General features: G+C 43.9%; 2 protein-coding genes across 3 annotated transcripts in view; one reads left to right on the top strand and one right to left on the bottom strand.

The window, feature by feature from the left end:
• RNASE13 (ribonuclease A family member 13 (inactive)) overlaps positions 1-18,383 on the top strand; it is a 35,164-nt gene that overhangs the window by 12,175 nt on the left and 4,606 nt on the right. The window lies entirely within an intron of this gene.
• RNASE7 (ribonuclease A family member 7) lies at positions 13,483-14,732 on the bottom strand. Of its 2 annotated transcripts, none has more exons than XM_011382747.2 (2): positions 14,495-14,732; positions 13,483-14,063 (listed from the first exon to the last, which is right to left on the bottom strand). In XM_011382747.2, exon 2 carries the CDS (start codon positions 14,021-14,023, stop codon positions 13,550-13,552), a length of 474 nt encoding a protein of 157 aa, XP_011381049.1. In that variant the 5' UTR covers positions 14,024-14,063; positions 14,495-14,732; the 3' UTR covers positions 13,483-13,549. The 2 variants fall into 2 exon arrangements, with proteins under 2 accessions (XP_011381049.1, XP_011381047.1); XM_011382745.2 differs by having other exon boundaries at positions 14,573-14,732.

Here is an 18,383-nt window from a genome sequence, read left to right as displayed (position 1 = left end):
ACTCTGTGAAAGAGTCAGTTTCACAGTCAAAGCCCCTAGATTCAAGTTACACTTTGTCTAATTCTTCAACCTACACACGGAAGTCAGAAACTCCTACCCAGGTTGCTCTACCACTTGTTTGGATATAATTAACCTATTTAAAGATTCATTCTATTCTGAATTCTTTCCATACTCTTTCCAGCTTCTGAGTCCACAACTTCTTTCAGATACTGAATGACTGAATTTCTCCTGGTGTTGCCTAACTCTGGTCACAGACCTAATGTTACACCAGAGACATATAACAGGAAGATTAACATGTAAGAGATAAACAAGTTTTGGACTAGGATGAATGAAATCCAGGAAGAGGTGGGAGAAAAATGTTACAGAATCCATTTGATTCATTAGACATGTCTATTATTGTTTGATATGTTTCAAAGGTATTATTTTTACCTGCCTCTGAAGCTAGATAGTGAATCATTGATTATAACAATTTGGGTGTGTTTGTTTAGCTTTAAATGGCAGCACATGTTAGAAACCCAGTGACATGGAAAAAAGAAAACCCAAGAACTTTTGTACTCTCGAGTCAGTACTTGGAATAGATGGGTGATTATGGAGAAGCAAACAAACAAAAACGAATGAGTTGACACAGGTGTCACTTAGATTAGGACCTTGAATGATTGGGTATGATGCTCCACTCACCAAGACTGAGACGGCAGGATCAGGGGCAAGTTTGGAAGCCTGGAAGACGAGTGGTTTTCATTAAGGTACCTGTGGGACACTGAGGGGACTAGTAACGGTAGATAAATGGAGATGTGTGCCTGGAATTTGGGAAATTGGGCCTGGAGATATGCTTTTGGGAGCAAATAAGTGGTGGTTGAAGCCGTGGAAGCGTACCAAGTCACTCAAGAGAGTGCAGTGTGGGCTAAGAATAGGACCTAAAAATAGGATCCTGAGAAACACCATCATTTAAGGTGCAGACAGAGGAAGTGGAGCCTGCCCATGACACTAGAGTGAAGCCAGAGGGGTAGAAGAATGTTGTTTTTTTCTTTTCCAGTCTGTCTTCCTTGATCAGAAGCACAGGAGTGGGCAAGATAGCAGTGAGAGTGGTGGGCAGATCATGGTATTGCCGGGCTGCCTGGATGCTGTGGGAAGCTATGACTGGGGTGGATAGTGTGTATGTGGCAGGGAGCAGAGAGCTCTGCCTTAGATCTCTTTTTCTAAAAAGCAGGGAAGGGGATTGGGAGTCAGAATTTTTGGATTCTCTGCTTGCTCTATCAGATCACTTTTCACCAATCATCCTTTCCTTATTCTAAGCCCTAGTCTTTGTAGGAAAATCTTTCTAAATATGGAAAGGGCAGTGTGTGGAGGAAGCAGAGTTGATAGAGGGAAGGAGAGGGGCTGCCTTATTGTTGAATGTGTGCCTATGTGTATGTGTGTTTGTTGTGCACATGAGTACACATGTGTGAGTACATGTTCCTGAGTATGTATGTTTATGAGTATGGGTGTGTATGTCTTATGTTGGCATTTATGTGGGTGTGTGTGTATAATATGTGTATATTTTTCTTTGTGTGAGTATCTATCCAGATAGGTATAGAAATTGAGAGGAAGCATTGAGAAACTTTTATGCCAATTTGATAGAGTAATTTTATGTTAATTGAATTTAATAACCCCAAATTTGGCCTTGTGTTTTCTGTATCTGCATGTTCTATTTCATTTTCCTAGTAATTTATTTCATTGTATTTTATGAAATTATTGATCTGTGGCAGACTGCATGTAAAACTGTTTCTTTGCTACAGTTAGAGAAGCCCTCATTAGGACCAGATCAAGATTCTTGGAAGGTTCTGATTCTGAAATTCTCAAGGGAGAGAAATTCACTTGAGAAATCTGGGGTTCTTGCTCTGGGTCATATCCGTGAGGCATAAGATCAGCTTGAGCACTCGAGCAGAAGCAAGGGGGTTAGGCCTTAGATCTGACTGGCATCCCAGGCCTGCTCTTCCTCCTCATCATGAGGAATGGGACCACCTGGCAGTTCTCAAGAGGGTGGATGGCAGAGTCCAGGCTGCTCCTCCAAGCCGAGCCTGCTCGGGGTGCTGCCCTCCCTCCTGTCTGCCAAGCAAGTGAAGTTGATGCCTCACAGAGATAGGAAGGGATTTTTGAACCTCCATACTTCGAGTCCCCCACCCCCACCACGCCCCAGATAGTAACACACACTCAATCAGGAAGAGCAGTCTTTTACTGAAGCAAAATAAGACACATTCCTTTGTCTGACTTAGCGAACCCAGCTCAGATTCTTCTGCCCTCCTTCCTTAGATAATCTCCCCCACCTAAGATCCCTCCGAATTGTCTAACCACAGCCCTTCTAAGGCCTTGACCTTAGTTTGCATTTGTAATTTTATATTTTCCTTCTTTAAGACAGTCTCTAAAATATTATATGCCATAGGCGCCACAAAACCTGGACCCACCCTTGCCTTAGTGCTTGAAGGGCCACATGATATTACATATTCAGAAAGCAATGTATTCAGCAATGAAAATGTTAAAGAGAATCACCTCTCTTCCCTCATCATTTCAAGCATCCATAAAACCCTCTCTGGAATTAAGAGTATGCGAACTTAGGTATGCAGGAGAGAAGTGGTATTTGCAAAGAAGATAAGGATTAGTAGAGAATTCAAGGAAGGGGAGGACACAGCAGCTTCAGGAGTCTGCAGAGCTTGGAGTGAGGGCAACACCTGACTTTAGACATCAAGGGTACAGGAACCAGCAGGTACCTTAGGTCATCCTTCTGTTGTGGAGGGTCCCAGGCCATGATGTAAGGAGCATCTGGTTGCTTTTTTTACACCTGCAGTCTGGGGGCTTCTCCATGTTCAGGGACATGGGCTTCTGGCTCAAGTGACAGCTTTTATGGCTGTTCTTGTAGGCTGTGGTGGGGGTCTGGCAGGTGGCGGCCATATTGTAGAAGGATTTATGCAGAAAAGTGTTGAGGTCTTTGCAGTGTTTTGTATATTTGTTGGCATTGCCTGTTGCCATGTTGCATCCTGGGGGCTGGGCTGCTTGTTTGAGTTTCAAACCCCTGTGCTGAGGTCATGTGTTTGGGCTTGGCACTGAATGGGACCTGGGCCACCTAGAGGCAGGCAGCAGGAGCAGCAGCAGGAGACAGAATCCTGCTCTGGCAGTTGCCTAAGGGGGACAATGCCACAGAGGAAGAGGTAGGTGGGTGAGTAGATCACCAAATGGAGGGCCCTGCTAGCCCTTCTAAGAATTTCGTACCCTAAGTCAATCATTGCAGGGCTCCTGCAGCCTTGAATATTTAAGAAAACCATTGGCATTTTATTGTTCAGTCCCAGCAGATCATGTACTTTTTTATGCCCCCAATAAATACTTATATTGTTTATCCTTCAAAAGAGTTTTATGAAGTGAGTATGATTACTTTTCTTTATATGTGAGCCAGCTGAGACTCAGAAAAGTTAAGGAAATTGCCCATCGTTACACAGCTAGAGAGTGTCAAACACAAGATTTTAATCAATGCCTCTTGGTTTCCAAAGCTCCGATTCTCTCTACCTGCCCATGTTTCTTGTGTGAAACTCTGAGAAGTCAGACTACAAAAGGAAGCTAATCTTGGAAGAAAAATAAGCCGTGGGTCCATAACTCACTCTCCTAGGCTAACTCAGGCATTCCTGAAAGAGACAATATTAAGGTTGTGGAGTCAGGCTGATTCCCTTCTGTTCTGAAGCCCAGTTTCTCATTCTCAGTAACGGAATCACTGTTCCAGCAAGCAAAACGTCATAGTGAGTTAGGTTCCTTCCATGGCCAATGGTTTTCCCTGTTGGAGAAAGTTTTGGAATGACAGAGGGTCAGAACTGGAAGAGTCCTTAGAGTTCATCTCAGTAACCTCCCTATTTTACAGATGAAGGAGCTGGAAGTCTCGAAAGAGCAGTGTCCTTCTCGAGTCCACCAAACGAGTGGCAGAGCTGGGGCCAGGAGCTCCTTGACTTTCAATCTACCCCTTTGGTCTAGTGCCAGGCTGGAAAATGAAGGAGAAAGTGTTTTCCAGAGGCAGACCATAGCGAGTGTTTCTCTGTTTGCGGTTTAAGTGGTGCATAAACATTGCCTTCAATAATTCTTTTCTAATCCTACTGATAACATTTAGAGAAAAGTCTACTTTTACAGAGAGAAGGTCAATTCTTTGTTTCTCTCTTCTTTTCAACAGACCTCAGGCTGAGTCTTCAGCTAAGAATAATCTCTCGATAGAATTTTTAAACAGTAGGTGACAGTCATTATATTTATTTTTACTATTATTTATTAGGTAGTACTCATTCTGTGAAATATGGTGTTACACAGTTTTGTTTTCAAAGTATTATTTGAATTAAATGAGCACATACATATGGAGTAAATTATGAATTAGTGGCAGTAAGTGGATATTGCAACAGTTGTCAGAGGAGGAAGCAAATGACTTAAGTTGGGGAACTTGCTCTGGGTACAGCCTCTTAGATCTGTGTCAGTGTGTTGGATGCCACCCAATATCTCCGCCTCTGTGATCTGTGTGACTTCACTGCCTTTTGATAAAATGCTCCTCATAGTGGCTAAAATCACTTAGGCAACTAGGATCTGCATTGCCAGATAGGAATCTTCTGAGACGTTTGTCCCTCTGCCTCTAAGGTGGAGCCTGGGTCACTAGTGGAGCTCACCTTTTCTATGGTGGGTCTCCTTTCATGTACTCCTCCCACAAAGCTGATAAAACATTGATTCTTGAACCCAGGAGAACATTCTCCAGCAAGCAGTTGACTTGGGCCCCAGGGAGCAAATATATGTATGTATTTATCTATCCAGGAAGTCATTTCTCTTTTACAGGCCTTCTGGGATGGAAGAATTACTAAGCGATTATTCATTAACAGTTGCAGACCCAAGCTTCTGGCTTTGGAGTGAGAGGGTGGGAATGGCAGCAGGAGTCAAGGGCTGACAGAAACATTTCATGCCGACCGAGATGATAGACCACAAACTTTGCAAGCTCTGAATCAAATTAAGTTGCAAACATGCTTTCCCTCAAGTAGGTGCTGACCCTGCACCTGGCTAGCCCCACTCAAGGAGGCCTGGGGAAGGGGTTCCTTTGATTGTGTACTTGATCTGGGTCACACGTCACAAATTTTCCCAACTGCTACCGTCTCAAGGCTGTGTTATCTATTAAGCACTAGAGGCCCAGTGCCTATCGTCTGGGAAGTTTTCAAGGGCCTACGATATTTGAGACTGGAGAAACAAATATATTAGCTCCAATACAGGAGAAGTCAACTGCGAAATCAAATTTAAAATATTTACTTACTTGCTACCACAGTAACATAAAGCCGATTTCATTTGTTTTGAAATTTGGCATGTATAAAGAGTTGATTACATTGGAAAACAATCTTAGGTTAGATTTTCTCATTTTACAGGAATTCCCAAGTACCATGATTGTAGAAGGAACAATGCCAATTACAAATTCCCTGTAGTCAAGTAATTTCAGAAGTAAAACTTATTAAAATCGCTTCAGATACATTTCTGTAAGAATGATATTGAATGAGGAATATATATTTGATATATTCGATGTGGTGTGATGAAATGTTATAGAGCTCGGTATGGTTTGGTGGCATTAAATATGGCCCTAGACATTCTAGGGCCAGTTGCCTTGAGTGTAATATTTATTCTGCTTTACTAAAGGCAGCCAGGGTAATACAAATCACACTCCTTAACGGTCAGGTCAGCACAGGGTTGTACATCAGCAACAGGAGGACAGGAATATTACTAACCGCCATTTATGAACATCTAATATGTGCTTAGCACAGTGCTAGTTGATAGCTATCACTTAAAAAGATGCTTACTGTGTGTCAAGGTGTTATGCTTTCTATATGATTTTATATACAAAACAATAGTATGTGTTCTATGTTATTATCCCCATTTTTCAGAAAAGAAAATGGACTCGGAGAGGTTAAGATTTAGTAAGTGGCAGGGCCAGGACTGAAAATGAAGTCTGGCTCTAAAACTGTGTTGTCCCTCTGTGCCACACTGCTTTCCTGCTTATGGGCTGAGTCACTTTGTGTCCAAATTCTGTTTTAATAGGCTAGTCTTCCTTTTGTCTCCTAGACGTGCTTTACTCCCTCCAACTTGACTTCTTTTTTTTCCTCTTACCTGAGAGCCCTCCCTCAAATATTATCGACCCGTCAGAGGTTAGCTGTATCATATCATCTTGATCATGGTCCCATGCATAAAGCTTCCTATATAACTCGACCTCAGGCTAATCCTTCTGGAACATAACGTTCTTTAGCATTAACTCCCGGTGCCACTTATTTGGGCTCTTGTTATTTAGCTCTTACATGTGTATCTAGTTTTCCCAACTAGACAGTAAACTCACAGGTCAAGCAGGAGTCCGGTCCTTTCATGCTTCTCTTTCTCCATAGTGCCAGGCACACTGATAGCTCACGAGGATACTCGGTGACTGTGTTGAAGTGAATCTTCTCTCAGTCTCCTCATCATTTGTAACATGAAGAGTTTCAGGGTAGTAATTTCTAAAATGCCCCCTGGTTCTAACACTCTATGAAATAAGAAGAAACATCAAAGTGCTAGTAGCCAGACTAGAACGTGAGGGAAGGACCTACAGGAAGACCCCAAAGGTAGCTCAAAAGAGGGGTGGTAGAGAATAAGCATTGATCTCCTAAGGAGCAGTTTTTTTTCATGAAAGGTGGGTGAGAGTGCCACAAAATTCCATTTGGGTTGCTGGCCTGAAGTCCAGCAGCACCAAGAGGTAGTCTTTGAACTACCAGTGCCACTCTCAGTGTAGGTGTCAGGCTTCAAACTGCAAACAGCCTCCTGGTGGTGAGAGGCAGACTCTTCAGGAAGAAGGGGGTTCTGGAGGAGCGGGCCAGTGCAGAAGGGGCCAGGGCCACGGCAAATGACCAGGAGTGGCTAAGGGGAAAATGTTCTGAACCTTGGCTTGTGTTCTGTATAACAGGGGTCTCTAACCCTCCGGCTGGAACTGGTCCGTGGTCTGTTAAGAACCAGGCTGCACGACAGGAGGAGAGCAGTGGGCAAGCTAGTGCAGCTTCATCTGTATTTGCAGCTGCTCCCCTACGCTAGCGTCACCACCTCAGCTGCACCTCAGATCATCAGGCCTTAGATTCTCATGAGAGCAGTGGTCCCTGGTGCCAAAAAGGTTGGGGACTGCTGCTGTATGAGATTGTCCGGACAGGTTCCTGGTCCCTCAGTAGAGGGCAATGATGGATCAGTAGAGGGCAATGATGGATCAGTAGAGGGCAGTGATGGATCAGTAGAGGGCAATGATGGATCAGAGGTTCGTATGAGGACAGGTGCAGCTGTGACCGACCAGCTGGAAGCTACGCTGCTCTGATAAGGTGCTCATGACAGGGTGTGAGAACTGTTGCTGGTACTGCTTCTCCCAGGTGCCAAGGCTGAGCCGAGCTGGGATGTAGAAGCCTTGAAGTAGAATGCGCCCAGAGACAAGGCGAATGAAGGTATAACATTGGCTTCAGGAGGCAAGTGGCTGTTGATAGTACTCTTTCTCTAGGCACAGCACAAAAAATTTTTTGCTAACTTTCTGCCAAACAGCTTATACCTCCATGGTGGACCATGTGGGGCCAGGACAGGTGGCTGGAAGGAGCACTTAACTCCTAATAATGGATTACTCTGACATCTGGGCATTTGACTAGCTCTGGCTGTGAAACATTATTGGAAAATGAGACCGCTATTGTGAATATTTAGATCCCCAGTTACTTGTGAGTGTATATAGCAATATCCGTGGGAGAGAGAGAAGAGGGAGAAGAAGGGAATAGTGCAAACAGAATGAAAGTCTAGGAAGCTGGGTAGAAGTGAGCTCAGGCCGACAAAGCCCAGAGGGATAAAAGGATGAGAGGGCCACAAGGCAGCATCCTACTTCTGAGCAGCTGTGGAGAACAACAGGGCTACCTTGCCCCAGCTTCTGTGAAAGTCCTCCTTGGTCTATTTGCTGGGATTGTGGTGTTGGCAATGAGTCAACAACTAGGGCAGGGGAACTGGATCGGTCTCAAATTGAGGCAGGAGCCTTGTCAGAAGTTTCCACAGGGAATCTCTCCAAGAGGGGTCCTTGGCTCTGAAGGCCCATAGTTATGGGATACCCTGGATCCTGGTTTCTGAACTCTGAGCCTTGGAGCCCTGTCACGTGAAATCCAGTTGCCACACTCCTGGGCAACCTGACTCTGTTTCTTGGTCAATTTTTTTTTACCGTGTAGCTCTTTGGAGCTTTCTCAGGGAGCCGGTACCCCTGTGATCTTGCCTCAGTGGATGGATTGTTTCCTTTTGTTCTTGATGGCAGGATCTGTCCTCAGGAAAAGGATGTGGTCTTCACCCCAACCAGAGGTGAGGCATGTGGCTCCCCTCACACGGGTTTTGTGGCCTTTAGCTCACTACAAGCCTGTGTGCAGCATTTGGACCTCCCAGGGTTGACAATGATGACCATGATGAAAACAATCATAACTAACATTTGCTGGGTTTCTATGTTCCAATCACTGTTCCAAGTGCTCTGTGTCTATTTTCTCTCTCTCTTTCTCTCCTCCACCCCACCTCCCCGTCTTTCTCTGTCTCTCTCCCTATCTCTGTCTCTGTCTCTCTCTCCGATTCAGCATGCAAAGGACCTTCCTATTGTCCTGGACCCATGATTATCTCATCTTCCTCACCCAATTCTTCAAGAGAATTACTAGTCAGAGACATAGACTCATGGAAAGAAAGTTAAGGAAAACCTCATCAAGGCCAGTGTACTCCTGCCCTAGGCTGAATGCAGATGTGTGCCAAGAGTATGCAGACCACAAGATAAATGTCTTCTTTCCCAATTTTACTAAAACTATTTTAGAGGGAGAGGAAGTAAAGCATTATTTTTATATAAAATAAAACTATATGATGGAGTATGCTGAAAAATTCAAATAAATTGCCTTTAAGAAATAATTTAAAAAAATTTTTTTTGTCTGACCTTGAGCCTTTATCTACTCTTGGCTAGGAGCTTTTTTTTTTTTTTTTTTTTTTTTTTTTGGCAAGGGGAGGCTGAGGAGGAGTTTGGTCTCCTTTGTTTAAATTCCTTTTTTCTTCTGTCACGAAAGTCAGGCCTACTCCATCCATCACAGGTTTGGCCACTTAACCCTTAACACCACAGTAATAAATATAAATGATCTCGAATTTTTTCTACATGCAAGCCACCGTACTAAGTGCTGTATATATATTGTCATATTTAATCTCCATATTATTCCTATGAATTAGGTTACTTTTATATAGATGAGGAAATTCCCATCTCCCTAAGAGTAGAAGACTTTCTAGCACGGTATGTATTTTCAGTATGGATAGACATCTTTCCTTTCCTCCCCTCTTGTAAACTGTGGACTTCCTATGAGACCTCTTTAGTCATGTTTTCTCATGCCTCTGTGGCTTCATGGATGCTTCCAAGCTTACTGGCTTTGGAGTCTTGCACAGGTAAACATCCTACTAAGAGCTGTAACTGCTCTTTCTACCCCTCCATGGTGGGATGGCGGTAGGAGGAGGGCTTTAAAACAGCGAGGATCTTGAAGCCCTTTTGGAGGGCTCCAGTTATGCAAGAGCAGAGGAGAAAAGTGATGAAATGCGCCAAGGCTCTCTTCAGAGAGAAGGCTTCCTGGATGTTGCTGCTACTGGTATGTTTTCTGCTGTCATAGCTCTAGGATTATTCCCTAGAGCCATAGACACTATGACGAGAGCCAACTGAATCAATGTGAGGAGAAGGGTTCTGATATTAAGGGTATTTCCTTCCTCCTACACTTTGCCCTTGAGATCAGGACCTTTCTCCTCACATTAACTCAGTTGTCCCTCTTCATAGAATCTACAGGTCATTTACTCCAGAGTGTGGAGACGTTGAGGAACCAGCATCAAGTAAAAAAGTCTCCTGCCTAATCTACCTCAGTCTCACTCCTAGGAAAGCTAACTCACTCCAGCTCCAGATCTTGGGTTAATTTCTTTAATTCCATTTCTGTTCCTTAGGTCTAGATTGGAACAGTTCTTTAATGTCATCTACACAAGGCTGGGCAATACTTCCTTGGACACCCTCTTACCCATTCCAAGCTCTCACCCCCAGCAACAGAAATATCTCATAACTGATCAGTCTCCTCTGCTATTTTTCAGCTTTCAAATAGGCATAGATCAAGTTCAGCTTGACTTGGTATTAGCCCAAACATGTTATTCATTTTGGACCTCAGCTTTGACCTTTGGAAGGCTGAATAGCCAAATGCCTATTTTAACATTATTCCCAGCACCCCTAAACTTGGCTGTGATCAAGATCATGTGAAAGAATAAGGAACTGTCAAACTGAATCAGCGAAAGCATCAGTAATGAGAACAAAGCAGGTCATTTCAATTTATTATTAAATATCTGAAGAATCACTTTCAAATAGTGGTGAGCATTCTATGTGAAACTTGGAGTGAAATTTTCTTTAAGAACTTTTTAAATGTTAAAATTCCATCAGCCAGCGGAAGTATAAATGTATATTTATTATTTTAAGATAAATGCTGTAATAATTAGTGGTTATGAAAGCTTATGTTATACATGAAACAATTACTAAGAATTTTCACATAGTTAAAAATAGAAAAATTAGTTGACAATTAATATAAATAATAGGAGAGTGTATATTAGCTGGATAATTTTAGAAAGAACTTTATAAGCTTTTTCAGCCCAAAGTATTTGTAACAATTTAATAAATAGTAGAAACACTATTTAGTTTAACAGATAGTATAAGGCAGAACAATAAAAATTAGATTATGTTATAATTCTATCTATGATTTCATTATATCATAATCTTTGAAGAATTGATTAGTATATTAGCATTTGTCATGTTAAATAAAATAATCCTTAAGAACTATACTTTTGGGGGAAGTAGACAGGGAAAAAATTTAAATCATTTTTTCAATTAAAAAAATAAAAATAAATAAAGGAAGAACTATACTTTTTAGGAGGATTTTTTTATTGAGATATAATTTACATACAGCGAGTAAACCGCTTATATACAGCTCAGAGTTTCACAAAGTAAATATTTTCAGGCGAGAAAGAACATGTCCAACTTACCTCTCACCCCTTGCCAGTTAGTACTCTCCAAGGTGGTTTCTACCTCTATCCGCACAGATTACTTTTGGATTATGTTTAATTTTTAGATATTTAATACTATTTAGGTCAGAAGTCTTTTAAGAAAAAGTCCTGTTTGGAAATTCTTCTCATTTTGAGAGGATACATCAAAAGCATAATTTTAGCCACTTCAAAATTTTATGAGGAGAATGTCTTCAAAACCATAATATCACATAAGAAAAATCATCAATAAAGAATGTATAAAGAGTTGTGAAAAAAGAATAAAGTGAAGAGAAAAGTCAGCTATGCCCAAGTATTTTGCATCTCATTTGAAAATCTATTTAGAATGATAAGTGTCTAGCATAGTGACCACAGGATATAGATTTTACACTCAGCCATTTGGTCACAACAGATAATTTGTGTACCTCTTATTTCAAGCCTCTATGATGTATTTAGTGCATCTCTACTTTCAAGACTTAGCAACTTATTGGCCCCACACTCTGCTTGAATTGTTCAATGTTCTCTTCTCCTTTCTTTTGATTATCCCTTCTTTACCTTCTCACCTGTCATCTCAAACCACCCATCCCACCCAATAGGACTCTCTGTCTGCAGACTTGCCCTCTAACTGACTCATGAACAAGGTAGTCGCAGAAGAAAGCCCTCAAAGCAAACTAAGTGGGGTATATTGGTCTGCATGTTTGCCAAAGGTGGATATGACTGGACAGGGATATCTCTAATACTACTGCCACTGCTATTACTAATTGTCATTATTATTGAATGACAGTGCCTGGGGCTGACTAAGGCTCCATAAAAGTCATTTCTAAATCTCCCCACAATCCTGTTGGGTAGGTGGTATTACTCCCATTTTGCTATATGGAAGCACAGCTACAGAGAGGTTTAGTCGTTTTCTGGAGGACACGTAGCCGGCAACTGCTGAGCCAAGATTTACACTCAATTCTATCTGGCTCCAAAGCTTCCTCTGACTCTGGTAAGAAGTAAAGGAGAGCTAAAATTGTTAGACAGGATAGGCAGAGAGTAGACTCCTCAGCCGGGAAGGGAAGGTCTAACAATTTAGCTGGGTGCTGAAGGAAGGGCAGGCGGGATTGGTGTGGGATGGGGCGTGGTGCAGTTTGTCTGGGACTGAGATAAAGGAAATGGGAAGGGGCTGGTGAGGGTCAGAGTGGCAGGCAATGTGGGAGGGGCTATTAGGACCACGGCAACAAATGGCCATAGTTTCTCCAGCTCTGCTGCTAGAGAGGGAGAATGGTATCTGTGGCCCAGGGGAACAGGGAGGTGGCATTTCCATATCTCAACCTCGATGGCCTGGGAAGAGTGCCAGAGTAGAGAGTCAGGGAAGCACCGAGGCAGAAGAGATGACTATCAGGAGGAAGGAAGCTCTGGCTGCTCCCACCAGCCTGTTTGTGACAAGCAGGTTCTGGGTCAAGGAAGTCTCTTGAGGCCAGGGGAAATGTGACCTGGAGCAGGAGGATAAAGCTGGGACACTCCCCTTACCCTATGCCTTCAGGCCAAGGGGATCTAGCCAGAGCCAGGCCCAGGTCCCACCCAGGTTGGAAAAGCAGGGGGCTGGAGAAGGGGGGGTGGCAGTTAGAGAGGCAGAAAGATGAGAAAGCAAGAGAGAATGAATTAAAATCCCTGAAGCACCTTATAAACAGTATTTTGGCTAGAGAGGCAATGACCTTTTTGCAGTCAACACAGGGTAACTGGCTCTTCAGGACTCACAGGGTACATTTCTTCATGGGTGAACTCGTACCTAGTTCTCCTCTTGTCCCTGAAGAGGTCTCTCCTTCTTTTGCCCAGTGGTAAAGTAGAAAGTGCACCATATGTAGAATGAGGAGACATAGGTTCAAGTCCAGGTGCTGCTACTAACCAACTTCACAAGCTCTTTAATTAATTAAGCTTTATGAAATCTCAATTTCCTCATCCTTAAAGAAAGTGTCTTTAAATCTATTTCACAAGGGACTCGTGGCTACACCATGGAAAGCATGAAATGCTATATAAATATGAAATGGTACTTTGTCTTTTCATTCCAGCACCTCTCTGCACAGAGACCACCTCACTAACACGTCAGAGTTGGGGAAGATTTCTAGTTTAGGAAAAGGAACAGCTCTGTTCATAAACCCCATAAAACTCTCTTACATCTATTTCCTCCTCTCATGCTGCCATGATAAGATGGGGCAGCAGAAAGATGTACAAATCTGCCCCCACCCCTGCAGCCCCTTTCTTGGTGGGGATAAGTTTCTGGGAAAAGAGCAACAAAAAGGTGAAAGACCATTTCTTCTGGAGCTTAGCCCACTGAGGTATCGACCTCAGCTTCCCCTCAGCCATTCAAAAAAGCCTGAGCTAGGAAGGCCCCGAAGAGATGAAGGGAAGAGGACCTTCTGTGCATATGAGGAGAGAGGGGCGGTGGAGAGGCCTGGAGGAGAAATTGAAGCACAGCCCCAGAGTAAGGAAGGCTGGAAACCTAAAGGACTTTGTCCAAGTGCACAGGAACCAGGTGGAATTTTCCAGAGTCCTCTTTCTTGGGAGGGTCACAAGCCACGACGTAGGAAGCATTTTTTTTCGTCTCTTTGTACCTGCAGTTTGGGTAGTTCTCCGAGGTGGTCTCACATGTGGTCAGGGACACAGGACCTCTGCTCTGGTGGCAGTTTTTATGGACATTCTTCTTGCAAGTTATGGTGGAGGTCTGACAGGTGGCAGCCACACTGGAGAAAGATTCATGCAGGAAAGTGTTGAAGCTTTTGCAGTGTTTTGTGTGCTTGTTGATGTTGCCCATCGCTGCGTTGCAGCCCTTGGGGCTGGGTTGCACGTGCTGAGTTTCAAACCATTGAGCTGAGGTCATGTGTTTGGGCTTGGCACTGACTGGGACCTCGGCCATCCACAGCCCCAACAGCAGGAGCAGCAGCAGAGGGTAGCATCCTGTTCTGGCTGGCGCCATCTCTCTTAGGGGGAATAGTAGGAATGAAGAGCTGGGATCACTGGGGACAGAGAGCAGGTGGTGTTCAGTTGAGAAATGAGCCTTCCTATCCCTGCTCCTTCTAGCTAACCACCACCTCCCTCCCCTCTTTCACCCTGGGTCTCATTCCTTCCTCCCCATCTTGTGCCATATCCACTGTGACCCCAGCACCTAGCCTTAGGTCCCATCTCCTTTACCTTGTATACCTATCTTCTTTCATTCTGTCACTCTTGCTGCCCACTCTGTTCTATCTCCTCTCCTTCAGGTCCCATGTTTGTGTCCCTATGTTCCTATCCCTTTCCCTGTGTCTCATCCCCTCCATGACCCAATAACCATCTCCTCCGTATCCCCATTTCGTGCCTCCATGCCCTCGGCATCACTCTCCTCTCTCCCCTATGTTTGTCCTCATCCCCTCGACACTGAGTCCCTTCCTTTGTCCATCTTATCGCTCACCTGGGTGTACTCTTAATTGATCAGAACCCGTCTCTTCTCTGTCCTATCTCATCATCCATGTCCTGCCACCCGCCTCACCTCCTCACTGAGTCCTTGCGATGCCCACTCCTGCTCAGCAGACTGAGGGTGCGCCTTCCACCGCTGGGTCTCAGCTCTCTGAGGGCCTCTTCTGTCTGCCTGACTCCTTAAGAGCTGGCCTGCGCTATATTGCTTCTGTTTGGGGGCGGGCTGGGGAGCAGTCCTGGAACAGGAAATGAATCAGGTTCATACCTCTCCACTCATAGGTCCCAAATAGCCAATACCTACAGAGCTAGTATACTTGCCTACACATGTTTGGCAATGAGGAAGCTTGAATCCTCACACTCAAAGACTAGATTTAGTCCCTGGCCACATGATCTTAATGACTCTAATAAAGCACCTGACCTATGTGTCAACCCAAAATAAATTTTAGGGAGAGTTGTCATTTATCTCCTCCTACGTAGTCTCTGGTTCATGATTCTGGGAAGAGTCAGTCACTGTGGTGATAAGGATTGCTTTTTCTCTGACTTGAGATTCGGATAGAATAGCCTGGAAATTTTCTTTGTATGGTTTCTTGTCACCAGGATTTACTGTTACCTTACAGTAACAGTAGAGAGGCCACGTAAACTATCTTTATGATGAGGTTTGTGTTCTTGCCCAGAAGTTAGGGTTTCCAGTCAGGAAGATTTGGGTGTTTATTTTGAGGCCAAGAGGACATTGGTTTAGTAGATAGCACAGTTGTGGGTCAGAGTGAAGGATCTTTGGAAAAAAAGTGGTGTTGGAGATGAGAACCACCACTAGATGGCAACAGAGAGCCAGGAGCAAGTTCACACAGGCCTCCAGCTTTTCTGGTTCACCCTCAGTGAGGCTTTCCTTGGCTGTGGGAACAGCATTCACTGCTTTGTTAAGCTGCCTGAATCTCTGCAGTTTGAACTTCTGGATGGAGAATTATGCCTCTCATGCTGTAGGAATGCAAATGTGTGGAGATAAAATCCATGGTTTAAAGCAGATTGTGGATAGAATGCAGATCAGCACAGGCCACTCCAGCCCTGGACTGGAGGTGGGGTTAGATGAAGGGGTGGGAGGCCAAGAGCTCATTTGAATTCCTAGCCCAGACTCCTTCTCACTTCTCATTATTCTAGAGTGAGATGTTTCCAAACCACGACTTGCGCTGACTCTTGTGTTTTCCTGTCATTTTAATTCTTCTAGTTTGCTCTTCAACTCCATTAGGCCGGGTTCTCCAGATGGCTGCCTTAGTGCTATGTGAAAGTAAAATATCCACAGCCCTATTGTCTCAGGTCAAAGGAAAGGGAGAGTAAAGGTTTAGGTTCGCACGCAAAATTTGAGGCGTTGAATCTACCACTTGCACAATTCAAGCTAAAACGCTTACTTTGCCTCAATTTGAATAAGGCAGGCGATTTGATTTATTTGCTTAAATTATCCAGCTTCCAAGATGTGCTTCATTTTGCTCTTGGTAAATTTTTTTTTTTTTTTTTACATGTTTGGGGCAATAGGAAAAGATAATGGGATGGGGAGACAAGGTTAGGGAGAACAGAAGGAATCAGACGGAAAGCCAAAGACTGGTGTGGGACTCTGGCGGAAGAGAGAAGAGAAAATTTAGAGAAAGGAGAGCAGAAGACAAAATGATAGGAGAGAAGATGGGAGGGAAGAAAACCCCTCACACAAGCAGCCTCTATCCAGGGATATGAGGTCGTTACCCTAACCTTCTTCTCATTATTAGATTGCCACAGTCATTGCTCTTGGCCCAACTTCTTCCCAGGCCGCTGGTGTGTGTGCGTGTGCGTGTGTGTATGTGTGTGCGTGTGTGTTTAAATTCATTGGGGCGGGTGTTGTGAAAATCTTAGCAGTGCCAGGTGGACCTCTGCCTGTCTTCTCCACAAGACAACAGCTGCTGCTTCCTCTAGCCTGTGCTGAGTGGGGATGAGGGGGGCTGGGAGAGAGGAGAGCTGGGCCTGGATTGGTGCCCACCCTTCAGAGCCCAGCCTGTCTCTTTTCCGGAGTTCCACACAGCCTCTGGATACCAATGGAAAGCCCATGAGAGTTTCCCTCCAAACAGGAGCAGATATGAGCTCTGTTGTCCTAATTTTGTAGCTCCTAGGATAAATAAAGGTAATGGGCTCATTTTTGTCGAATGGGGAAAGTGAAACAAACAGCAAATTGGGGTCAGATGTGGAACTTGCTTTGGGTCTTTGAATTCTCATGACCTTTTCTAGAGCAGCTGTGGGTCTGGAGGCAGCACGGACAGAAGGTTGAAATCCTTGGCTCTGAGACCAATGTCTATAGGCAAGCTAGGATGTAGGAGAGGGGAACTTGTTTTGGGTCCGAGACCTCCCTTATGAGAGGTCTCATAAGCCATGTCAGCTCTCCAGTTATCAACAGAATAAAATATAAATTCCTTAGCCTGATGTTCAAGGTCTGCCACAATCTGACTAACATGTCTTTCCAACTTTATCTCTGACTCTTCTTCCACTGAGTGCCTCAACCTTAGCCAGGCTGGTTGTCTCTCTTTCTCAAACATACCTTTCATAATTCTCTTTATCTCTACTTAATCCCCAAGGTCCCAAGATGGTTTCTACCCGCCAAAACTTGCTCTGATCCTCCCAATTCATAGGGATCTTTCTCACCTCTAAATTCCTACATTTGCTGTCTTCAAGACATACGATTTTCTGCCTTAAACCATTGGTTATTTATTCATATATATTTATCATTTTCCTCCAATTTAGACTGTCAATTCTCAGAGGACAAGGACTATCTGTTACGCTTCTTTTGTACCTCCTATAGGACACAGTATAGTGTCTTACAGATAAGTGACCTTAACTGATTCAGCTTCTGGTTTAGAGGCATTCACTCTGCCTCTGAATGACCCCAGCCCCAGGTGAGACCATGACCAACCCATGGTGTTGGTTAGTAGATCGAGGAACTGACAATGCAGTTCTTAGACTTCAACCCTGGGCTTGAGGTGAAGCTCTGAGAAGTTAAGATGTCTGAAGCAATCCTTTGGGTTCAAGGACAGTCCAGGAACTATCCGCGACACAGTATGCTGTTTGAGTAATTCGAGTTGGATGGGGCAAAAAGTGATGCCACTGAGATGAGGTGAGCTCACTCGGGGAAAAGTCTCAGGGTTCCTCTCAATCATAGAAAATCACCCATGCACCTGGCACTCTAGCCAGCTGTTCTAGAAAAGCTTACCCTTGGGGAGGGGAGGAGAGAGAATGTATAGATAACTACCTGCAGAGGGTCACCTTTCTGGAAAAAATAACTCAAAATTGTTTCAGTGGTGAACTATCAGTACTCCTTTTGCTGATAGAAAAACCAGTACCGTTGTAAGCAAAATCTAACAAACATGTTTCTAAGTCCTGGATATTTACCAATCTTTTCTAATATATAAGGTGTAAGTAAGTCTACACTTGTTTGGAAATCTGATTCATTGGACCAGTGTTTCTCAGTCTCAGCGCTATTTACTTTTTAGTGTGGATGATTCCCTGTTGTGGGAGCCATCTTGTGCAATGTTGGAAGTTTAGCAGTATCCCTGGCCTCTACCCACTAGATGCCAGTAGCACCTTCTAGTTGTGACAACCAAAAATGTCTCCAGATATGACCAAATTGTGGCCGCACCCCCCGCACCCTTGAGAACCACTGAATTAGATTTATGATCTTTAGCAAGCTGCTGTCCCTCTCTAAAACTTAGTTTCTTCATCTCTAGGGTAATTTTTTTTGTGTTAAGTCCATTGTAATGGGGTAACAATTCCACGAATCTCAGGCTTAGGGAGCAGATGAAACCATGGCAAGGATGTCAGAATGGAAGAAGCAATCCTGTGGATCAACACCTCTAGGATAGAAATTTAAAGAC

This window comes from Pteropus vampyrus, unplaced genomic scaffold, assembly GCF_000151845.1.
Source record: "Pteropus vampyrus isolate Shadow unplaced genomic scaffold, Pvam_2.0 Scaffold488, whole genome shotgun sequence".
Classification (NCBI taxonomy): domain Eukaryota; kingdom Metazoa; phylum Chordata; class Mammalia; order Chiroptera; family Pteropodidae; genus Pteropus; species Pteropus vampyrus.
This window is presented reverse-complemented; position numbering and strand designations above follow the sequence as displayed.